Source organism: Typopeltis vanoorti, chromosome 10 (assembly GCF_054136105.1).
Source record: "Typopeltis vanoorti isolate ZY-2024b chromosome 10, IOZ_Tvanoo_1.0, whole genome shotgun sequence".
NCBI lineage: Eukaryota > Metazoa > Arthropoda > Arachnida > Uropygi > Thelyphonidae > Typopeltis > Typopeltis vanoorti.
Genome location: NC_143558.1, coordinates 137,695,424 through 137,722,204, shown reverse-complemented (window position 1 = coordinate 137,722,204; position 26,781 = coordinate 137,695,424). Strand labels below are relative to the sequence as shown.

At 35.6% G+C, this 26,781-nt stretch overlaps 1 protein-coding gene across 3 annotated transcripts in view; it reads right to left on the bottom strand.

The window, feature by feature from the left end:
* lili (LMBR1-like protein lilipod) overlaps positions 1-26,781 on the bottom strand; it is a 434,111-nt gene that overhangs the window by 20,905 nt on the left and 386,425 nt on the right. For all 3 annotated transcript variants that reach the window (XM_090398849.1, XM_090398851.1, XM_090398850.1), the window contains one exon: positions 20,184-20,341. In XM_090398849.1, coding sequence (XP_090254975.1) covers positions 20,184-20,341 — 158 coding nt within the window. The remainder of the gene's footprint in view (positions 1-20,183; positions 20,342-26,781) is intronic.

The window sequence follows — 26,781 nt, the reverse complement described above, 5'->3', positions numbered from 1 at the left end:
TTGAGTTGTAAGTCAGTAGTTAGAATTGAAGTACAGGAAGATGGTTTAATGTTAAATCTGGTGTGAGACAAGGATGTACATTATCCACTCTGTTATTCATTATCTATATGGATCACATTATGAAGGAAAGTGGTATTAAACATGATATCAAAATTGGAGATGTTAATGTCAGCTCTTTGCTTTATGTGGACGATGTTATACTTCTAAATAAATCCACTACAAGTCTGCAAGATTCCCTGACTAAATTAAATGGACATAAAAAAAAAGAAAAAAAGAAAAGTGTTTGCACCTAGAGGACACATGTCCTGATAATCTTCCCTATTTTTATTTTATTCCCTCAAAAAAGGTATTAATAGCAACATCGAGAGGAACAATATATTATTCTGCATGTGTTATAAAAACAACTTGAACAAATTCCTCTTCAAACGGAAGTAGAATTATTACACTCAACCATCTCTATCAATACTTGTAACCCAGAAAAGGAGTGTCTTGATGTACCTGAAAGAGATTATTTTTGCTTTCATACTGTTCAGAATTTACATATCTTGAACAGTATGAAACGACCTAAAACAAGGATGAACACAAAAAGCTGTTTTTTGTGTTCATCCTTGCAAAATTACAGAGGTATTTTGTGGGTGGTTTCTGAGAAAGTGAGAGCTAGCAGCATTCAACTACAGAAGTCTGGAAGCATTGCCTGTTTTCCAGCTTGCTAAAGAAGGACCATAAACTTGTAGCATTGCTTTGGCAATTTCTACTCTGTAATCTAGATATGTTATGGTAGACATATCTTTTCTTGTACAGGAGGAAACTGTTTCAAATAATAAAATCTAATATATGCCCAAACAAAATATATCTTTAAAGATATCTTTCCTGCAAATATCACAAAGATGTTCGAGCATTGCCTACAATCAAATTTTTTCAAAGTTAACAACAAGATATACAAACAATTAGAAGCCCTAGCCATGGGCAGCCCTCTGTCGCCACCATGTGCAGACCTCTTCATGGAGAAATTTGAAAATGAAATATTCACCAGCATTACTCCTAAACCTTCTATATGGTGGAGATATGTAGATGACATCTTCATCATATGGAAAGACAACTTAGAAAGCCTACATCTGTTTGTTAACAGAATCAATGCACTCCACAATAAAATAAAATTTACTCTAGAAGTGGAAAATAACGAACAGTTACACTTCTTGGACTTACTAGTAAAAAGACAAGGAAACAGCATCAAACTGTCGATTTACAAAAAACCAACGGACACTGGAAGATATCTACATTACTCTTCTAACCATCATAGGTCACAGAAACACAGCATCATCCACATGCTAAGAAATCGAGCTAGAAAATTTATCTCTGACGAGGAAGAAGTTCAAACAGAACTGTCTCAAATAGCTACAACTCTATCACAAAATAGTTATCCTAGACACATCATCAACAAATTTCTATACAAAGATAACCAACAAGAAAGAACAGTCGCCCAGCATATCTCAACAGCAGTCATCCCCTTTATAGGTTCAACTTCAACAAAAATTGCAAGATTGTTAAAGACACATAACATCAGGGTTGTATTTAAACCAACAAATAGCATAAGACAGGTCCTAAGATCCCCTAAAGACGGTGTGCCATTTTATAAATATCCAGGTGTGTATAATATCCCATGCACGTGCAGTCTTTCCTACATTGGACAGACTTCGAGAAGCCTGGAAATAAGACAGAAAGAACATATAGGCGATGTTAATCACAACTTGAAATACATTTCAAGAATGGGGTTTTTCACAATACCTTGTGGAATCAGGAATGTTATAAATGTAAGTGATATGCTGATATCTATTAAGTTCCAAAGTGTACTGCGAGAATGCGGACTGTACTCAACTTGCAGATGTTGTTGGCAAGCATAAAGATAAGTGTTCCACTATGAAAGAAAGAATATCATTGCCTAGAAGTAGATGGAAGAAACCTAAAATGTTGCTCTGTCAGAATCTGAAGCGGTTTTCCTGGTATATCTATGAATGGAAACTGTGGACAAGCTGGTATGAGTTTAGTGACGATCACCCATCTTCCACACATAGACATATCTAAACTACACACAAAATTGCTATCTTCAGAGCTAGAAAAATTTCCCTCCTCAACATCAGTAGAGCAAGAGCTAATTGAAAGGTGAAACTCCAATTTTCTGCATCTCAAGAATTTTTCTTTTCTATCGCATACTTTGCTTTATTTTGGGAATATACTGCTTACATTCAAATCAGCTTTTGAATGGCATAAGGTGTAGTACTTTTACATGAATTTTGTATGTATGAGTTGGAAAAAAAAAGTTCTGGAGATGCAGAAAAGTTGGCACTTTCGCCTTTCAAGTATCTCTTATTCTATTGATGTTGATGAGGAAAATTTTTCTAGCTACGAAGATGGCAATTGTGCATGTAGTTTAGACATGTCTTTGGGCAGAAGATGGGTGATCGTCACTAAATGGGAAAGTATCAGTACTTTAAAACTGAAGCTACTACTTGCCATCTCAGAAATTAATTGTGTCTTAGATATATTTGCTAATCTTTCTTTCTGCTTGAGTAACAGGCTGTAAGCTAATGAAAATTATTAGAAAGTGAGAAAAGAACATGTTCAGTACACACAGAGAATTTTTTTTTCCATCTTTCTGATTGATTTACAGATATTTGAAACATTTTATTCTGATATTGCTTTTGCAGGATAACACTTTTTTTAAACATTAATATCCTCAATATCACATAATTTAATGATTTATAATTATCAGGAAATAATTATTATTTGACACCTCCAGGGAGTCCAAAGACTCATCGAGGGAGAATGTGCCAACAGCATCGAACGATTGATCACCTTCCAACTACTAACCCCGCTCAAACTTGCTTAACTTTTTGCGTGATCCATTAGTAGCAGAGACTCTACCAATCGACCAACCTTTGCTGGCAAATATAAATGAGTAACTATAGAAACATTACTCATTTATAATAATCACAATTTAATTTCAAGTATTGGAATGTTAAAAGTTATCTGGTACAATTATTTTGGAAAAATAATGAATTCAAACAAAAAGAAAGTGCACATATTTATCTAGAAGTATTTGTGTGTGCACGTTTTTTTTTTTTTTTTTTTTTTTTTTTTTTTTTTTTTTTGGAGGGGGTAGTCTTCAAAGGCGAAACACAATTATGAAAATTTTGGAAATAAAATTTCATTTTGACGCATGCACCTATACATGTTTCGAGTGATAAACTGTAGGAAAAGTATCACTATTTCAAAACTGGCATATTAAAATTAGTCGAAAATATGCATATAACAGCTGACTTCATAACCACTGTTTATTCCGATTTGTAGTGAGTGATTAGGGGAACCAAGAAAGTTGAAGTGCAAAGAACTACAGATTATGTTATAAATATTATACATTATGTGATATGATTCAAGATTTAAATATGAGAGATTTATCTATAAGGTAATATCGTAAAAGAGAGAGCCTTCACACAATCTGTGAACTAACCTTCGAACTAAGATTATGAATAAAAATAAAGAAAACTTAATTTGGAACAGATGGAGGCTGTGTATTTATTTTAAGATTCAGATTTTCATGAATTTATAAAATAATTGATTGACAAAAATAATTATTCTGAATCAAATGGGAGAATAAAATGTATTGGTGACTAAGATAATTAGCAAAAAAAAAAAAAAAGAGTGACACCGACTTCCATAGTGATGCAATATTAAGCGAATAAAGCATGAATGGATCTCTTATTTTGCACTGACATTAAAAACTATAATTATACGATAAAACAAGTAGCAAAAATAAATATAACTTGTAGGTATTTAGTTTAATATAACTTAGATTCCAGTTACTGAACAAACTGCAAGGATCTGCATTTCTTGAGGTTGGCAACTGAACATAGCTACATACGTAAGGTAATCTGGTTAAGTGTGTTCTCCTCAGCATGAAGGATTATCGCACCTTCTAATCAACATGACAGCCAAATTGCACTTCATATCCATGTGCTTTCAACGGATGGTCTGAATCTTATCCAGGTTTTGCTGGACATACATACATATATACACACACACATCTTGGCCAGTTGGGAGGTTAACACACAAATATTGCTGTATCCAAATACTTCATTCTTCTAAGGCACATCTGACCGAATCAATCCACCTAGACCTTGGTCTTACTCTGCTCTTTTTCCTGCCATCTTGGCATCAAATATCCATTCTATTTCAGAGATCATATCATCTCAGATAAGCCCTGCTCACACATTCTTGGATGCAAACAATGTCAGGTTCCTTCCTAATGTCTTCATTTTTAATATGATTCTGTCATTGATACCATCTGTTCAGGTCCCTAATTTTTCTAAGAACTCTCATATCTGTCGTCTTTAATCTTTGATCAAGTGCTCTATTTCTAACCCAACTCTCAGATCCATAACTTAAAACTGGTTTGAACATTGTTATGAATACTGCTAATTGTTTCAAATTTCCTCTCATTCCATATTTATTTAGCTGGCTTCCCACTATACAGGCTTTGCTTATTTGGTACTTGATATCCATATTTAATTTGCCATCTTTGCTAAAAATTTTGCCTAAAATAGCTGAAATATTTTACCTGGTATCAGGTTCTCCATTCAGAATGCAGCTGAAATTTATGTTCCACAGTTTTTGTCATTTTACTGCTGATTTTCATGTCAAATTTGTTACAGCTGTTATTCAATTTAGTAAGAGAATCCTGGAGACTTGCACTACATGTGTTTAGGAGTATATCTGCATAAAGCTAAGTTTGATGAGTACCTTGTCATATGCTTTTTTCAAATCAAAAAAACTTTAGTACAGATCCTTGTCATATTCTCATGAATTTTCAATTATATACGATGTTTTTATTATTATTATTATTATTATTCAGGTCTCCATGGAGTCAAAAGACTCATTGCAGGAGGTCCTTCCTAGGAAACACAAAGTCTATCATACCATTCCTTAAACTCACTGACTGTTCTCGCTCTCACCACTCTATCAGGCAATACATTCCATGGTTCAAACACCCTCCATGCAAAGAAACCACTCCTCACCCTCTTACTCACACTTTCCTTTCGTAACTTCCGGGGATGGCCCCCTTGTCATCACTCCTTCCCACTGTTCAACCAAGGAAAAGAATTCCCCAGTGTCAACCCTGTAACCACCTCTCAACAAATAAGAAGGAGAGGTGATATGATTGAAGTCTCAATCATATCACCTCTCCTTCTATCCACCAAACTCTGCAGTCCACATTCTTTCAGCCGATCCTCATAACTAATATCGATAGTCCTGAAACTATCTTTGTTATCCACCTTTGTACCCTTTCCACAGTTAATTTATCCCCTTCAAATCCTGGGGATCAAATCTGAGAACAATAGTCTAAGTGTGGTCTGATCAGGGTCTTATACAATGGAATGATAACTTTTTTATCTCTGCAGGTCAGCATCCTTCCCATTATTGCAACAATCCTCTGTGTTACCTTCACCACCTTTGCAATATGTCTCTTGAATTTCAGGTTTCTATCAATCATCAACCCCAGATCTCTCATCTCCCCTACTTCCTCCAGTATAGTTCCTTCAATAGAGTATGCAGCGTCCCATCGATGTGTGTCCCAAACCTCAAGACCTTACATTTTGTTGCATTAAACCGACACCCTAAATCACTTACCCAAATATCTAGCTTATTCAAATCCTATTGCAGGGCCACCACATTTGCACTATTACTAATAACCCTTCCCAGCTTCACATCATCTGCAAACAACTGAATATTCCCCTGCAATCCACTGACAATGTCATTGATATAAAGGTTAAACAATATAGGTCCCAGTACCGAGCCCTGTGGGACCTCACTTGTAACCCTCTGCCTCCTTGCGATTGCCCCACCATACACAACTCTCTGATACCTATTGGACAGCCAATCCTGAATCCAGTTGACCAACCTGATATTCCAACCCATGTGCTGCAACTTAAATATCAGCTTATCATGTGGTACCCTGTCAAATGCCTTTGCTAAATTCAAGAAAATGGCATTATATGCCTTTCCTTCATCTACTGCTCTTGTAACTTAATTATAAAAGGCTAGCATATTACTAAAACAAGAGCACCCCTTAACAAATCCATGTTGACTCTCACAGATAATATTACCCTCATCTACCCAATGCTGTATACGGCCCTCAGTAATTTCTCCAAGATCTTAACTACTGATAAGACACAAACTGGCATATAATTAGACACTTCCAGTCTGCTACTGCCCTTAAGCAATGGCACTATCTTACCTTCCTTCCATTCCCTGGACACATTTTCCATAGCCAGACTTTCATTGAAAAGCCAGGTCAAAGGAGCTGTCAGTTCTTTAGCACGTTCTCTCAAAACTCGTGGTGAAATACCATCCAGAGTACTCAGTATTTGGAACCCACTCTCCTCCTGCACCTCTAAATCTAGAACCTGCCCTATCCCTCTGGTATTAAAATTTAATCCTCCAGGATGAAATACTCCAATAAAGTGTTCATTAAACAATTCCACTATGTCTTCTGGATCAGTCACTCTATTCCCATTTTTATCCCACATCATTCTTCCACAATCATTTCTCCTCCTACTGGCCACATTGCTAAAAAATGCCCTAGGATTTTCTGTGGATCTAAGGGCCAATCTCTTCTCATATTCCAGTTTCACCTTCCTTACCATACTAGTCACTCTCCTGGTCTGTGTCTTATATTCTTCATGCATCTGCTCTTCACTTGACTCCTCATCTCTCTTACATAGCCTTTTTTTCACATGCAATTTCTGTTTAATATTGTTTGTCATCCACTTTACTCCAAATTGTATCCTCTTCTTCACTTATGGAATACCGCTTACTATTGCTGCTAAACAAATATTCCTTCACAATTTCCCAAGCAGTAATGATATCACAGCCTTCCAATTCCTCCCTCCATGAAGCTTCCCCAAGTTGATGTCTAATACTATTATAATCACCTGCTTTATAATTTCACATACGTTCCCATCTCTTTGATACTTCTGCATGTCTATTCATCTTCCAAGTCAAAACCACATGGTCACTCTCTGATGCTATGACCAAATCCAAAACTCCTGCACCTCTTGTTCCCTCTATTACATGCTGTCTAAGACATTTGTCCCTCAAGAATTCTAGAAATTCCATTCCCTTATTGCTACATGCATCTTCCTTTCCCCCAATTTATACTATTGTAGTTAAAATCTCCCATAACAATCATTCTTCTTGCACTTGCCAAGCTCAACTGTCTAAACATCTCCTGGTATCCACCCTCTGTGCTCCCTGGTTTGTAGCAACACCCCACTAAATATCCTATCTTGCCCACCTTTACCTCACACCATATGCTTTCAAAATCATTATTGTCACTGCCTTTCAAAGCCTCCACTCTTAGAGGACATAAGTTGTCACTTATCATAAGCAGTATTCCACCACCACGCTTTCCCTTCCTATCCAGCCAAAAAATGCTGTACCCTGCTACTTCTATTCTTATTATATCCTCTTCTGTCAACCACATCTCAGCGATCCCAATAATCTTTGGCCAGGCTAATGCTATCAGCACCACCAATTACTCTCCTTTATTCTAGATACTCCTGGCATTAGTGTAGAGAATAAAAATGCCACCGTTTCTATACCCAACATTATCCCCTCTAGACTCCACCAGGCTCAGTGTTACCTGATGTCGTCCCCCTTCTCCCAAGTATCCATTTCCACAAGAGGTCACCCCTGCTACCATCCCCCCTGGGCTTTCTAGTTTCCCTGCATTGACACACACACAGCCTCATTCAGAACAGCAATCTCTCCAGATGCCTACGTCCTTCCTCATTCAAATGCAAGCGGTCTCTCACATACAATTCCTCTCTGTCCTCAAACGCCCTCCAAGCATCCACATTCTAGCTATTATGTTATTCAACATTACTGCTCTTCTGCTCAGCTCATCACTATCATACCTCTCTTTCTTTCCTCTTCCACTATCTTTCCTCTTTGCATCTTCTGTTGTACAACCTCAGGCAAGAATCCGATTTTATAGAATCTCATCCACCATTTGCCCCTCTTAATTGCAATAGCCACACTTTCTATCGTTCCTCAAGGCAAACACTCCTCACACATCCTATATTGTACACCAAGGATCATCGAGTCCCCATACATTACACCTCTTACTACCCTGTTCCTCGACTGCATCCCTCGGATGTTCCTCGGGAGCATCCCTCACTCTCTCTGCTCTAACATTTTCTGTGTTCCCCTACTCACCTGCCTTCCTGGTTCCAGTGCTCCCTCACATTCTTCTCATTCCTTCTCTCCTACTGTTTTCATTCTCTCTTCTAACATTCTCATAACTCTCTCATTCCCTCTCTTCTACTGTTCCTATTCTCTCCTCTTCTATCGTTCCCCATGACTCTCTCTCATTCCCTCTCTTCTACTGTTCCTATTCTCTCCTCTTCTATCATTCTCCATGACTCTCTCTCACTCTCTCTTCTACCATTCCCTTAACTCTCTCTCATTCCCTCTCTTCTACTGTTCCTATTCTCTCCTCTTCTATCATTCCCCATGACTCTCTCTCTCTTCTACCATTCCCTTAACTCTCTCTCATTCCCTCTCTTCTACTGTTCCTATTCTCTCCTCTTCTATCATTCCCATAACTCTCTCTCACACTCTGATTTGCCTTGCATTCATCTCTTCCATTCGCCTAATCTCATTCCTTAGACATTCCATCTGCTCTTTCAGCTCATCTATCTCTCTCTCTGTCAGCCACTCTTATTTGCCATTAATCCTCCCAATTGAGACCATCTCCAAAAACTTCACACAATCTTTCAACCTTTCCATACTCCCCGCTCCCATTATTTTATTCATATTTCTCTCGCTATTCTCACCCTCTGTCATACCACTCATCTCTCTAATCTCCCGCCTCTGACTCAACAAGGTCAATCAGCATCTCAAACAAACAGAACACCCAAGTTTTGGAGGCTGAAGATGTACATATTGTGTGTGTGTGTGTGTGTGTGTGTGTCAATCCAGAAAGAAAAATTAAATCAGATTTTTTATATTAAAAATATGGGGAAGAAGGCGAGATCCTTCTTATGAAAAATGAGATTACTTTGTTAGCTAATAAAAAGAGTAGAATTCGAGCCTCCATAACTAAGTTGGCAACGTTCAATGACCTTTTCCTGGGAAGACCTGGGTTCAAATCCTGTCTAGGACATAAAGAATATTTATAACAGCTTTCCAGCTGAAGGCTGAAAAGCCATTATATGAGCAATGAAATTTATGAATGCTGATAAACTACAATTAGATTGGATAAATGGAATGTTATACAGGACAATACATTGCCTACATTTCAGTAGATTGACTAAATGTGCTATCTAATAAATTCAATAAGAAATTATAATTGTTTTCATTCATATTTTACCCCAGTAAATCAAGATGTAACAGTTTCGTTCTTGTAAAAACTTAAAGAATGATTTTTGTACATGGAGAATAGTTAGTTGACTTCATGAGAAGAAGACAAAGGTGACACTGCAATATTTTACAGCAAATTTGTGCTTTTTAATTTCTCTTTTAATAATTTTTAAAAGGATTTTCAAACCTCAAGTGAAAGCAAAGCAAAAGTTCTCAAGGGGCTGAAGCACTCTAGATAAATCCATAAGTACTCTGAATGATCCAAAAAAAGTTAATAGACATACCAAGATCCAACTATGCCTGCTGAATGAAGCAAAGATGGCAACAATAATGTCTAGTGATGTCAGAGCACTCTAGGTATTGCTACTGCAGACAGACTAATGAAACAAATCATTTTATATAGTAGCAGACCGGACATCACAGAAACAAAAGTTTTGTGTGTGATTTCTGTTGCCAGTGGATGCAGTAGTACAAAAGCAACGAATCAGCACAAAAACTTCTGGCTAACCATAACCAGTCAATTTTCTGCTCCCATCCTTCTCGTACATCAAACAACTGTTAAAACTCAGAAAGAACACTGATAGTCTTGAAAAGTGGCTTAGCATTCTTGGGAAAATTTTTCTAGCAAAAACTGATTCAACAGAAGGAAAACTCAAAATGATTCATGACTACTGCCTGAACAATAAAAGTACCTACCTGCAAGCTCCATAACTTTATCACAACAACAGCAGCACATGACTCAACATAAACAGAAAATAAAACAAATATATTAAATAAAATAAAAAATAATGAAGTCATTCTCAACATCCTGGAAACAAATATGACACTAAAGGATGTTATTAAAAAGCTTGCTGAAACATGTAACTTCAACCATAGAAAAACTGTCAGGTAATGCTGCTTTGGACCCATATGCCCAACAGAAAGATGGAGCAAACTTCCAATCACCTGGTGAAAGTGACATGATGTCAATGACCAGATCATCAACTAGATGAAAAATGTCAAAATGGTGATGAAGCATGGACCACTGACTATAAAAAAAAAGCAATGCTAGTGTAAAAATGAAGGGCTAGCTAGTAACAGCCGCATTGAAAACTCAAGGTAGTCCTGTGAATGTTGTTGGCCCTTGCACTCAACAGTGTGGAGAACTGTCCAAATCTATTTCACAAATACATACAGTCTCAGTTCCAACCTCAGTGATGTTCAATTCCATCTCCAGTGTGCATGCATTACTAATCTTGACTTTCCCAGTTATTTGACTCAAAGGTGGCATCTGTGCATATGTTTGCTTTGATATACCATGCCAGAGTATACTCCTTAACCTTCTTGACCTATCAAATTCATTTGTTGTTGCTATCATTCTCCAAATGTCACCAACCATTAACTTTCTGATTTCCTTTCTTTAAATATTGATTTTCTTGTCTAACATTCCTAACAGGCCATTTTACTTGGAGATTTTTAACATTCACAAGATAAACTGGCTTTTTATCTTCCAACCGCACAGATAAGGTAGGTAGAGATACTGAAACATTTACTATCGCTGATGATCTTACACAAGTCATTTACCTGCTTATTCGAATACTAGATAATCATCAGCACTATCCAAACACCCTACTATTGACTCTTCTAAGTACAGTGTGAATTCAGACTATAACTTTCTAACTGATCTCTTCTCTCATGAAGCAGCACCCTCACACCCATATGTTGTATAGAATTATAAAAAAGGCAAATGGGGGCATTGCTTTAATGCTACACTCATACATGAGATGCTGGTGTCAACCTATAGCAGTGGTGTTCAACCTTTTTACTAGACGAGCTACTTTTCTATAAGTTATTCGGCAATCTACTCTCTTATATAGATCACGTTCCCCCAACCTGTTTATGCACAAATAAACAACTAAAAACTTTATTTGCATGTTTAAAAATTTATTTATCACTTAATTATTTTAATACAACAAAAAAAAAAATATATTGGAATAAAATATTTATTTTTCTATTTTGGAAAACAAAAGTTAGAAAAAACAACAGATTGATTACAAACTCACAGTTAAAGGAAATGCTGGTTGATTAAAAAAAAAAAAAGTTAATGTGAAGTTTGGCATTGTTTGGACCTCACAATATTTTCACAGTCACGTTGATATGAAGAAGTGGCCAATCGCAGAAAATCATCCATATGATCATTTGCAATTTGGTTTCTTAATTGATTTTTTATGACGGTCATATCTGAAAAAGCGGATTCTGACAAGTATGTCGATCTGAAACACGACAGAATTTTTCACACAATATCAGTTAATATCGAGAATTTTTCATGTGCATACTTCCAAATTACTTCATTATTTATTGATTTTAAATGTAAACTATTCTGAATGTTTATTATCTCAAGTTCTACTTCAGCTTCGATTATATCAAACAGCCCACTAATTTTATTTGAAATTTCTGTGATGTTCAAGTTTTCTTGAAATGGATTATTGATAAAAGATACAATGATTTCAGTTTTATTAAAATCTTTAAATCTTGAATTTATTTCTTCCTCAACTAATTCTATTTCATGAATAAATTCTTTTAAATCATAGCGAATTTCTTGATTTTGTTCAAAAAATATTAATAAATATGGGAGATGTCTAAACTCGCGGTCATTTATAGTTTTCTTTAATAAAAGTAAGTATTAATGGAAAGTTTTTATTGAATTTAACGTCAATTAAATTTTTATCTCTACCTTGTAACTCTAAATTTAAATTGCTTAATTTTGTACAGAAATCTACTAAAATGATAAGTGTAACAACCATCTTTTATCACTCAATTGTGGATAAATATCTCATTTTTCATCAAGAAAAATTTTTATATCGTTAATTAATACAAGAAATTTTTCTAAAAATTGACTTCTGCTGAGCCAGCAAACATTATTGTACAACAGAAGTTCCCTATCATCATCTGCCTGTAATTTAAATAACCGCTGTTGCAGGGCTTTTCCTCAAACAGAATTTACAATTTTAAATGTAATATCCAAAACATCTTTTACTACACAATACTTCTTGGTGAATAATACAGTGGTACATTAAAAAATCTGGTTGTTTGTCATCGTTTTTAGATAATGAAATGAAGCCTGATTTATTACCTATCATTGCGGAGCACCATCAGTAGTAATAGACGCAAGTTTAAAAAGCAGAAGTTTGTGTTGTTTCACAAATTCATCAAATGCCGAAAAAATGTCTTCTCCCCTAGTCCTTCCCAATAATGGTATAATTTTCAAAAGTTCTTCTTTATTCAAATAATCTTGAAATACCATGCGAATAAATACCATTAACTGAGAAATATCAGAAAAGTCGTTTGATTCATCAAATTTTAATGAAAACACAACACACTGGTGAATGTCTGACATTAACCTGGCCTGGAAACTTTTCTCCGGCAATTGGAACTCTTCCTTTCGGCAATTTGAAACCTTGTTTCAGCCTAGAAGTAGTCTCTCTCTCTCTCTAGCGACGTCTTGAACCGAGAAGCTCGTTTCTGGAAGTGGGAAACTCCTCTCTCAACGTGAATCCGGGCAGTCTCTCTGACGGCGACTCTGGACCAATCGGCCTTCTCTCTGACAGCAATTCTGGAACCGGGACCCCTTCTGCTTGCTTCAGTACCCTTTTATTTGGCCTCCTCTGAGACCTCACATGAAGTTTGGCAACCCCCAAAGAATCAGTATGAGCCTTTCATCTTAAGTTTCAAGTTCGGCACGCCTTTGGTTCTCCTCCGCTTTCTTTTGATTGTAAGTTGCCGGCCATCGGAAAGTTGTTTGAACTCTTTCTGAATGATTTCAGAGATGTTTACACTTAGAGCCTGCAAGCCTTTCTCATACGTACAAGTTTCAATAACAATCTTTCTAATGCTGCCATGTACAGCTTCGGCGACAAAAACATTGCCTTTGTTTTTAACACTCTAACATATTCTTATTAAAGCAGTATATACAGTTAGCTTCAAAAGAGTTATTTACAAAAACATCTAATACAAACTATACTGAGACAAACAAAGTTTATTTTTTTACAATATTCACATGGGACTTAACCCAAGTAAAAAAATCAATGTAATGTGCTTTGGAATATTTAATATTTAAGCTACAATCGAGTTTGTACATTTTGCTTATAATCGTATTCACTCGGCTCGCTGTTTGACTTCCACTGATCCAAATTAATTCATTTTCCTGGACTTATAAGAAAATTATTGATTTGACGAAAAATAAATAAACAATAGCAATACACTTAAAGCGAATTAAAAATAACACAAAATAATGATAAATAAAATATTACGTTTTCAGTTTTAATTAAATTTGTAAGTAAGGAGGAATACACAAGAGATCGACCAAAAATCGCTCCGCGATCGACGGGTTGAAAACCCTTGCTATAGATAATAAATATTATTGCACATGTAAATTCATGTCACATGCTTCAGAAATACATCTCAAAATAATGCAAAGGAGAATAAGAAATAAAATAGAAGGAAAACTAAGCAGAGATCAACTTGGATTTATAAATTTATATGGAAGAAAGAATAACTGCTTTTGTGGATTCAGAAGAGGACCTGATCAAGTAAGTAACTTGGAAAAAAATCTGTCCAGAGATGGATAATATGCAAGCATATCTCCTCTTGATTGGCAGCAGCAAAATCCATACTGGAGGTCATTCATTAGTTAGATGCCATCAAAATAGTGTATAATTTGGCTCTCCATTACTTTAGAGAGAAAAATGAGGTGAAAGAGAGATTGGGGTGATAGTTTGATGGTAGTGATTTGTAATTGTTCATAGGCTTAATGTTCAATCAATGTTCAGAGTGATTGAACATCATTCGTAGGCTTAAGAGCAGATGCAAATGGAGTAAGAGAGAATAAACAGGCAACAAAGAACAGAAGTCAGTTCTGGCACACAAACTTTCAGGACTATCAGAGGAATGCCATCATGACCAGGATATTTTTCAGTGTCATTTAGATAATATTCTTCTAATCTCTTTCTGAAAAAATGACAGAGAAAGTATTACACTGAATATTGGGCATTTTGAATGATTGGGCATTTATCAAGATCAGTTATGCATGCAATGGAGGAAAGTATGAAGCAATGAGATCATTTTTTTGTGTGTGTGTGTGTGTGGCAATGATGCAATAGAGCCATCTGGCATGACAGAGTGAAAGACATGTTGGGCAAAATTATAAATGATTGCTTTGGCAAGAGAACAAAAGGCTCAGCTGCCATTTGGACAAAATACAAGTTTCCTGCAGAAACAGTGATGTTTCTTGCAACTGTTTTGGGCTTGGGTATAAGCATTAAAGGAAGATGGTTCTTCATGAAAGCCAGTTGTTGTATGCTCAATTTCTTGCTTGTACTGCCTTGACACACCTTTTAGAGAACCAAGGCTTAGATGGGGGGGGGGGGATGGAAGAGGATTGCAGTGAAAGTATGTTTCCATGCCAGAAAGGATTACTTCAGTGATGCGTTAGATGCATATGGTTGGATTGGAAGACAGAAAACAATAGTCCAACTATGGATATGAAGCACAGAACTCATGAAGGTCATTCCACTTAGAACTGTTATAATGCCAGACTACTTTTGATTGAGAATGGCTGCATAAGTATCATTCCACTGGAGAGAAGGTGATAAGCACTAGATTGTAGACCGAATTACCTTAGGGACCTAACAACATTAACAGTGTACTTGGAAGGATCACTAGGGAGAAAGAGATGTACAGTGTTTGGAGAGTGTGGTTAGGATTATGAGTTTGGCATGTGAACAATCTGTGTAAGATTGTTAGTGATGGCAAATATTGCAGCATCTCTGCCTGTTTGATCTGTGCAATTGGAGTAGGAGAACCAGAAAGTATCTCAAACATTAAAATCTCCTAGGAGGATAATTTTGCTGCTAGGAAAGTGGGGACTGGAGAAAATCAATGTTTATGAAGAGGAAGTTAAAGAGTTCAGAGTGATTGATGGCACTGAAAGAGAGACAGAGACAGCAAATGAATTTGACTGAGTGGAGGGCAGGGAGATTTTCAGCCAGAGAAGAACAAAAGTCAGGTGATTCTAGGTTGGTTTTGTCAGTATTTGATTGTGCTGCACTGGCAAGACCCATACTTGCACATCAGTATTAAAATGAGAAACCTTTGAGGCACATAAAGTAGTTCATATAGTAGTATTCAGCTCCTTAGAATCTGCTGTTGCAATTTCGTTTGATGGATATTTTGGAGGAAACACTTTTAATAACAATAAAATATGGGAACACAAGTTACAACTTTTTCCAAGGTGCTACCTGAAACAAGATAGTACTCCCTTGGTTGGGATATTGTTTTAGAGTCTTTAGATCCAAACATTTGTGCTAAATGTGTCAATGAAGTAATCCTCATTGGTATCCACCTATTCATTGAACATTATCAGATGCTGTATGGTCACTCGAATGCTTGTTGATGTGCAACATCAGTCCTCGACAGGTGGTCCTGTTGTATGCTTTTCTGGAGGCTTGAACTCTGAAGATCAGTCACTCTAGACACATCATCCATCTATCTAATTGATGGATGGATGGCATATCTACCTGTCCTCTTTTTTCTAGGAAAACTTTACCTTCCATTACTGTTTTGAGAAGTCCTCTTTCCATCATATCAATGTGTCCAAAGTATTTCAACTTTCTTCAGTCAATATCCTTAAAATTCTACCAATCCTTTCTAACAACCATCCATTTGTCTGCCTTTCAGTATGATATCCTCAACAGCCTTCTGTAACACCACATCTCAAAAGCAGCTATCCTTTTCCTATCAGACTTCTTTAGGTTCCGAGTCTCACATCCATAAGTTGCTGTTGGAAAAAACAGCTGCATCCAAAGTCCTCAACTTTGTTCCTGTGGAGATAGATCCATCCTTCCAGATTTTAGACAAGTTTCTGACTGTTGTTTTAGCCCTTCCTAATCTTCTCTTGACGTTCGAAAAGTAATTCTTCACATTAATAATGGATCCAGGTACTCGAACTTGTTGACTTCCTCAATTCTTTCTCCATTAAGGTACACTTGTTTCTTAGGAGCATCCCTGTTTGCATTTCCTCTGAGAACCATAATCTTCGTCTTGCTAGGATTGAGTTGAAGTCCTCTGTTCTTACTGATCTGATTAGCTTTATCAAGGATTGTTCTAGTTCTTTTTTGTCATTACAGAGGAATATTGTATTATCAGCACACCTCAGATTGCTCAATCTGCCACTATCCTAATTCCTGTGCTAAGCTTATGCAGTGCTTCTAGAACAATGTCCTTAGCATAGATACTAAACAGGTGAGGAGAAAGTAAGTATCTATGCCTAATTCTCTTTCCAACCTGAAGCCAATCAGTTAATCCAACAACCGTTCTTACCATAGTATAACCATGGTAAGAACTTATGCCATTATGAATTCTTAATTCCAATACTGCTTATACTATCATCAAGTGTCATATTTGCCATCTTCACTAAAAACTGTGGCTGGATTACTGAAACATTTAACTTAGTCTATCCAATGATATGCAGTCAACGTTACCCCCTCCCCTCTGCGTGTGGTTATTTTTCGAAGTTTTTCTTTTTACTGGATTATTTATATACATAACATGGATAAAGTAAAGAGCTAAGTTTAATATCTCCAATTTTGATATAGACTAATTACACTTACGTTCATCACAAGATCCATATAGTAATGAATAATCTTCCTGTAGTCACTTATTCTATCTGCTGACTTAAAATTTCTATATATTGCTTAGCATTATAAAGAACTTAAATAATTCATATTCTTATTATACTTCCATGTTTTTTTTTTACTATTTGTCTTAAAAGTAAAAATTGAATCCTGACAACTCCTATTATTCAACTGAAGACTAAGAAGGCAAAATATTCACCATATTAACTTGGAGGTTTGTATTAGTTATCCACACACATACACAGTTCAGTTTTTTATATCTTTTCCTCCTTTCCTTTTCCTTATATTCAGAAATGCATTTCCAACAATTATTACATTATTATTATTATTATTGTTCCGGGAAACTCCAAGGAGTCGACAGATTCATCGAGGGAGGCCCTAACATCATGTCTGGAACAACTATTCAACATTCACACAGTATCTATCATATCTTGCCTTGAACTCATTCACGGTCGTAGCACCCACAACAGACTCTGGAAGCTTATTCCACTCATTCACCACTCTCCAAGTAAAAAACCTAGCTCTAACACCCTTGTCAACCACGCTCTTGCCCAGCTTCCATGCATGGCCCCTAGTCCTCCCACCACCAGTCATATTTTCAAAAATATCTTCTGGATCAATCTTATAAAAACCCTTCAGTAATTTGAATGTCTCAATCATATCACCCCTCCTTTGCCTATCGTCCAATTTCTGCAACCCACAAATCCTCAACCTATTCTCATAAGGTTCATTCCACAGACCTGCTATCATCTTGGTCACTCGTCTCTGGACCCTCTCCACTTCCTCCCCATCACGAAGAAACCCTGGTGCCCATAACTGGGCACAGAAGTCCAGATGGGGTCTTATCAAGGCTCGATACAGAGGAACAACAACTTGTTTGTCTCTGCATGTTAAAGTATTTTTCAAAAGCCAAGTGATTTGGTGAGCTGTTTTAGTCACTTTTGCAATGTGCCCCCTAAACTTCAACTCCCTATCCATCAGCACAACCAAATCCCTGGCCTCATCAATCTCCTAGAGTATGGTTCCACCAATGCGATATACTGCTGCTGTTCTTTTCACCCCAAAGTGCATAACCTTACACTTTGCCACATTAAACTGACATCCATTTTTCCTAGCCCAGTCCTCCAAACTATCCAAATCATCCTGTAAAATTTTGACATCCTGTGCACTCACAATTGCTCTACCCAACTTTGCATGATCAGCAAACAAGTGAACACTTCCTCTCAAATCCTTTCCAATATCATTGATGAACAAATTGAAAAGCAGTGGTCCAAGAACAGAGCCCTGCGGCACTCCACTAGTCACAAGACGTCTTTTTGACTCCACTCCTGAATAAACCACTCTCTGGTATCTCTCCTTCAACCACCCTCCTATCCATCTTACCAACCCTATATCTATCCCCATCTGCTCCAGTTTACTGATTAGGGTTCCATGTGGTATCCTGTCAAAGGCCTTGGCAAGGTCCAGTAGTCACTGTAGATTACTATCGATAATAGGTAAGAAGCATTGCATACAAGGAATATAATGACATCGAATGTTTCTTCTTTTATATTATATTATTATTATTATTGCACAACCTTCATAGAGTAAAAACTATCACAGAAGGGTTCGTGACAAACTTTATATCTGCACTCACCATACTTAGGCAATGCATTTATACTCACTCACCACTCTTTAAGCCAAAACCTGCTCCTCACTCCTTATGAAATTTACAAGCATTGCCTCTTTATCTCCTCCACTCTAGAAGAAATCTCTTTTTATTAATATGATGCAACTTATGTATCAATCATATCATTCCCCTCTCCCCCACTTCTATCTACCAGGCTCTATAGATTGCATTCTCTTTACCTGTCTTCATATCCAATAGCATTCCAGAAATCCGACAATACATTAGTGACTTCTCCAGCCTCTCTTTTCCAAAAATCTTCTCATTTCCTTGAAAACTAGATAAATAAATCAGAGCATAGTATGCAGCCTTATCAAAATCTTGTACAGTGGTATTATAAACTCCTTATTTCTATATGTCAATTTTCATCCTATCACTACCATGACTCATTGCATTCTCACAATTCTAGAAATGAGGCTTAAATTTCCAATCTTTTTTCAATTCACCCTATGTCTCATATTGCCTTCGACAAATCTCCACAATGGTCAGATATACTGTAAACAGCATCCCAAGCTTGTATTTCAAAAGTTAAAAATCTTACATTTTGCAACATTCAATTTTTTGCTATGTACCCAAACACACAGTATATGCAGCTCTTCCTAGAGGGCCACAGCATTGGTTTCCCCTTCTTGTAACCCTCTCCAGCTGTGCAACATCTGCAAAAAACTCCATATAACCATTTAATCTCTTCCACTTTGGTAGCTTAGCTGGTTCAAGTCACTGCTTCTTTATTAACAAAAATGAAGGTAATGATATTGTTTAAGGTTGCATAACTCCATGACCTCATAATGCTTGCTCCCCCACCACCCAACCTTTGTGGCACCCTTGGCAAATGTAAGTACTAATTGATTTGTCATGTAGAATATATCACAGGTTTTTCAAAACTAATATGTATAAGCATTCTGGCTTTTCCTTATTCATACATCAATTGCCCCATTGCAAATATGTAAAAATTGCTTGCTAAAACAACCTCTCTTAACAAATCCATATTTGGATTCTCAAATCTGTATCCAAATTTGGCAACTTATTGTGCCCACATAAAAGATGTACTGTATCTCCTACTAAGGCATAATATCATAGTAGGAAGATAAGACATGAACAGAGATTGTACAGGAAATCAGCAAGGAAATCTCTAAGTTTTTGTAAACTCATAAGTGCTGATAGAATTGTGAGAGGAAAAGGGGCTAGTCTTCTTTTAATGCAGGACTTGGCAGTAGTAGCAAAAGTAATATAGGTAGTAAGTAATAATACAATAGTAACAGAACCAGGAGAAACAATATGTAGAAAAGAAATTACTTTATGAATTACTTTACAATATGTAGAAAAGAAATTATCTGAAAAGGTGAAATATAGGAAAATATATTCCATTTTATTTCATAGGTATAACTCAAAATACTCAAGTAATAATTATTAGCAATCATTCTCACCTAATGTACGGGCCAGTACAGGCAAGGCAGAGCTCAAAACTAACAGTACAGCACAGTTGCCAATAACTTGGGTCATTGAAGTTTCACGAATATGTGGCCTCAGACAACGAAATAATGGCATAGTATAAAATCCTACTACTGATGCTAACCATAAATATCTTTCATTGAGTCAAGATAAATAAACAGTTTTGATTAATGTGATAAACAGTTATAATTATTTGACATGAAGTTTAGGACATACACACATTAATAAAATGCAAATCAGTTTTATTTGAATGCTCACAGAGTTGAGTTATACACTGCTTGAAAAGAAGTGAATGGGGACCCCACTCTAAGGAAATGCACACATTAATAAAATGCAAATCAGTTTTATTTGAATGCTCACAGAGTTGAGTTATACACTGCTTGAAAAGAAGTGAATGGGGACCCCACTCCTACCATGTAACAAGTCTTACATGTAACATTTGTAGCCAGTATAAATTGGAGAAATACGATGCTCCCAAGTCAGTGCAACTGTGTCTGGGTAAAATGGCTGTGAGAAGGGAACTGATGTGGTTTGAAAGAGGCATTGTAATAGGATGCCATGTTGCAGGCCTATTTGTTCAGCAAACTGTTGACAAATTTGGCCAGCCCAGGTCAACAATCAGAGATACCATACTGACATGGAAGCACAGAGGTCAACTGCAAGTGACCGTATGGTGATATGAAGGATAATAAGTAAAAACCACCATTTATCGGCTGATCCATTGAATGCAGAGTTCCAGGCATCGACTGGAACACGAATCTACATAAAAACATTCAGAACGAAGGCTTCCAAAACATGGGTTTCAATGGTAGGACTGCAAAAGTCCATATTACCAGAACCAACATGCAGTGTCATTTTCAGTAGTGCAAAGATTGTGTACGGTGGGATGCAGACGCTTGGAAAGCTGTCTTATGGGATGACAAATCACGCTATACCCTTTAACAAGCAGATGGATGGGTGTGGCAGATGCTCAGTGAATGTCTCTTACCAGGGTACGTAACCCCAACTATGAAATTTGGAGGTAGCGGTGTGATGGTATGGTCCTGTTCTTCATAGTATCTGAACATTCTGGACAATGCGATGCATTTTTTTGTAGCATTTCTGCAGAACTGACAATAATCTCTTTCAGCAAGACAATGCACTGTGTCATAAGGCTACTGCTATGACTACATGGTTTGTGGACATGAATGTCACCACACTTGACTGGCCTCCACAGAGCTGTAATCTCAGCTCTACTGAGCATCTGTGGGATGAAATGGAGCATTGGGTGAGATCAAGGGATGTCTACCCGACAACAGTGCAGGACCTCATTACATGCTTACAGGAAGAATGGTCCAAAATTCTCACTGATTGCTATCGTATGCTTGTGGAAAGTATGCCTCGTAGGACTACTACTACAGTCATCACAGCATAAGGAGGTCTTACGTTTAAATAAATTATAACACCGAAATAAACTCATGTAAAATATTATTTTATTAGTATAATTTTTGCCTAACTATCAAAGGCATCTTCAGTACACAACTAACAATTCCAAAAGGTGCCACCTAAGTAGCTAATGTAAGATAACTAAAAAGGTCACTAAATTTCCTAACTTATTAAATAAAAAATTTAATGACTTTTTTTTTTAAATCTATTTTACATTAGTTACTTAGGTGGCACCTAAGTAACTAATGTAAAATAGATTTGGATATTAAGGTGGCACCTAAATCCAAAGACTCAGAGGTCTATGTGTTTGCCAATACTTCAATTCATTCACAGATGATATACTTCTGCAAATAAAGTGCACCTTCTGTGTTTATATAATGAATGAACTATAAGACTTCCATTAGTTCACTTAGTTAAAAGCTTTTCATAATCATATTTTGTTAGCATGCTTGTTACTCTTCTAGTTTACTTTACAGTACTTATGCAACTGCTCATCTTCTCTTAATTTGCAGAGCTCTTGTTTAATGAGATTGAGCAGCCATTTAACTCCCATCCCATTTATTCTTCTAACTCTGGAAGAGAAATCGGGAACTACTTCCAATAAGCATTCTTAAACTATTTCCCACATTGCTCACTCCCTGCATACTGCAAGAAAACGAAGTCTCTTTCTCTTGCAGTATAGCTTAAAGCTGTTTTCTATGTTTTGTCATAATTCCCTGAGCTGCTGTTAAACATATAGTACTTTCTTGATGAAGCTTCCTACATTTATGGATGGAGGGCTTTATCAAGAAATACCTGACCACCTCATTTATGGATATATTCTCTGAAACTATAATTAGATCTAATATCTTCCCAAACTCAAGTACTCTCCATCAAATGCTGCCTAAGACAGTTTTCTCTCAGCAATTCTACGAATTCTCTCCGTACTTTATTCCAACCTTTGTTCACATAACTAAAATCATGCATAACAATTATTTGGCTCATACCCACTGGCAAAATTTACTAACACATTTCATAATCATTCACCTCTGAACCCTAACCTACAGAAACACCCAAATCTATACTTCATGCTATTAGCCTTTAAATAATAACATATTTAGTCTGCTACCCTTGCAGCATTCGACTTCACTACTATCATTAACAACACTCCAAACCAATCTGTTCATTTTGTCTTTCCTAAAAATAGTGTATTCTTTGAATTAAAAATGTAAAAAAAAAATAATAATTTAAAATTATGAATATTTTTACAAACAAAAATTGTTTATATTAGTACAGTATTAGTTTTGGTTTCATAACATGTATTGTTGGCACTTGTGATGTGCCCATTATTGATATTTTATCAAAATGAAATGTAAAGCATTTGAAAAATTGATGTACTTACTGGATTTGGATAGTTGTGTTACTTTCAGAAATTTTGTAGTTTAAAATTATTCAGTTGTGTTTTATAAAGATAGTCTCATTACACTAATGGAGACAACATGTCAACCATTATACCTAACTTCTTGCTTTCCACTTTCATGGAATGCACATGCTCGCCGAGGAGTTTTTGATGGGTGATTGACAGCTGACAGATAGAGCATTTGGTATCGAAGTAACAGAAAAACAAGAGAGAGAGTTAATGGAAGTTTAAGAACATCGACTGGAGGAATTTTGTTCTTATATGAAGCTTATTTAGTTTTATGTGACAGTCGGAAGAATATTAATAATAGATCCCAAAAAGGAATAGAAAAACTGTGAGTCTTTAAACTGGAAGAGTTGAGATTGTCAACAAGTAATTAGTAAATAAAAGAAGATATTGCAGTCGATGTTCTAAAGGAATGTTTGAGGAAGCGCTGATTGGAAAGTTTCATCTGTCTTAAGGATGTCAGATATAGCTCAACTTAATATGTTTTTTTGAAGTAGTACGAGAAACTTTTTTTCTAAAGTACAAAAATTAATAAATTGTGCATCAAACTGTACTGCAAGAGGTAAGAGTATTTAAACTTCAGTGAGGAATAATACTGTATTCTATATAAGGGTGATAAGAAAGGATCCCATGGGAAAAAAAGAAAAGTTTATATTTTCAGAAAAGGCCCCAACAAAGAAACTGACTATGAACATTCTGTTGTTGTTTAGTCTTGTAGACATGATTAAGTATATGTTAAACAATCCAATAATAGAATGATTCAAAGAATAGGCGATTTTAATATTCTTGGATAAGAAAATCTCTAATGTGTAGATTTATTTTAGAAGGCCTTGGATCCAGTATTTTGTAGTATTGTAATTTTATCTAAAGTGTATATATCACTTTAGTTTTATTAAATGTGTATAATTTTTGGATTTGGCCTTGAGTCAGTGATTTTTTGGATTCTAAAAGAAACAGTTAAAAGTTATTGCACAATCAGAATTGAACTCTTGTGTATAACACTTGGAATAAAAAAATCTTAATAGAGATGATCTCATAACAAATGGAGATTAATAATCTCTTCTCTAAACAGTATCCTTTGAATTCAATTTCCAAAAACACAAAAGGTGTTTTATTCATAAGGTAATAGCACATCTCACATTTTTGAAGTGTTATGAATACATGAAGAGAGGAAAATGATGATGAAATAAGAGACCTGCATCATCTACTTTCCTCATATGACAATGAGCTGGTATCAACGTGGGCATTATAAGGCTTTATCAGACACAGTACAGTAGAAATGACTGATGGGGAAAGCTTGATGGTTAGAGAAAAAAAAACATCAGGAATGATTTGTTTGGGCTTGGTGTTAATGACCAGCTTTGCTAATGGCAGGACAGATGTCCAAGATAAGCTGTAACATGCCATTCTAGTTATTACACTGTTCTGATCTAGTGATTTTCATTTCTGGATTCCTGAAGGAGCACCAACATGTTACTTCCTGCTTGAAAACATTTGGCAGTAATTTCTTCTATGATGGGATTACTGGTGTCACAGTAAGACCAATTTCATTTTGTTTCAGGTCTTTTGAAAGTGGCTTCTCACCCCCACCAAACAACAACGTTTAGATGTTCAAGAAACACAACAACCAGGTTCATTGTGTTCCTTAATCACAAGACTATACATGGAGCTGATTTGGTGCAGGTTTTGCAACTTCTTGCATGTAGCATGGATATAAAAAGTTAACATAAAAAAACTATAGAGGTATCAGTATACTAAATTCCTGTTAAATATATAGCAGAATCTTAAATAGCAAACTAATGAAATATTATAAAAACTTTATTTTAGAAGTACAGAATGAATTTAGAAAAGGACAATCATGTATAGACCTGGCCTTTTGCCTAAAATTAATAATAGAGAAAAGAAGAGAATACAATTTAGAAACACATATTGCATTTATTGACTTTGAAAAAGCATTTGACAAAATTAAAAGAAACATATTATTTAACATATTAAAAGAAAGACAAATACCAAATAATATCTTAAAAGCTGTCACAAGTATATATGAAAATAATCAAATACAAATAAGATTAAATCACGAGCTATCATATATGAGAGAGATAAACCAAGGGTTCCGATAGGGATGTCCCCTCTCAGCAACTCTTTTTAATATTTACTCAAATGAAATAATAAAATGGAATAAAAATTTACATCAAGGAATTAAACTTTCTCCTACAGCGAACTTAAACACTCTCCTTTTTGCCGACGACCAAATAATAATTACAAATTCTGAAGATAACTTACAAAAAGCTATTTTAGATCTAAATGAGATATCCAAAGATTATGGTATGATAATATCAACAGAAAAATCAAAAACTATGGCATTTAAAGGACAAGATCCAGCAAGATCTAAAATAATAATAGATAACAAGATCTTAGAACAGGTGAATTCATTTAACTACCATTTCATTGTTAAAATTCATTTAACAATGAAAATGAAAAAGATATAAACATAAAAATTGCAAAATATTTAAAAATAACAGGTGTAATTAACTCTATATTTAAACCAAACCTAGTTCAAAAACAAACCAGACTAAAAGTATACAACACATTAGTCCTACCAGTCTTAATGTATGGAAGCAAAATCTGGACAACAAAACAAAAAAGACAAACAAAGATTAATAACAGCAGAAATGAAGTTTATGAGAAAAACTGCAATGTATACCCTATTTGATCACAAAAGAAACGAAGAAATTATGAAAGAATTAAACCAAGAACCAGTAATAGAAAAAATTAAAAAATATAAACATAAATGGATGGAACATGTTCAAAGAATGAAAATAGATAGATTACCAAAAAAATCCTTAAAGTACAAGCCATTAGAAAAAAGAAAACCAGGACGTCCTCTTAAATGATGACTTCTAAGGCCGGAAAAGGCCATGCTAGGCCTAAATTCTTGCTATGCATGATGATGATGATGAACATAAAAAAGTGAGTTTGTAATAATAAAACTTTAATTTAGGAAGTTTATGGACTAGTTCTGTTTGTGTTCAGTGGCATACTTGACAAATGGCTATGAAAAATTGTGGAAGCAAAATCTGAAGAAGAACAAGCTATCTTTAGGCCAAATAGAATTTCCAAATTTTCACTTTAAGACAAACAGTTGAAAAACCATGGGGAATATAACGGATGTGTATTTAAATTTTGTAGACTTAGAAATGGCACATGACAAGCTGTCAAGAAAAAAACTGTTCAAAATTTAGTTATATGGTGTAAATGGGACATTTTAATTATCTTGAAGAAGTGCACTAAAGGTATACAAAATCTAGTGAAGAATTAATAAACAGTTTTTTCACTTTAATTCGTTTTATTATTTATTGTCTATACTTGTATAATTGTCTACTCCACTAAGAATGCAGTAAACAATTTTCTGTGATCATGTCTATTTTTATAGGTAGGCATATTTATTTTGATTTTCATACCAAATTTTTTATAGCAATTATGGATGTGGTTAGATGGAAGAGATTATTTTGTTGATGTATTTTGAAAACATGAAGATTTCAGTCACTAGAGAAGACTGTTTCAAATAGCAGAGATGTAGAAAATGAAGGTGGTGGATGAGAAGTTGAGTGTTGACTGGCAGCTCGTGTTCATATATGAGTATAGGAAAGTGGGGTGGGGTGGGGGAATTGTATAGGCCAGTTTAGAGGAGCAGTACTTATGAAATTACCTAAAGAAGATACATAATGTAGCAACATAACATC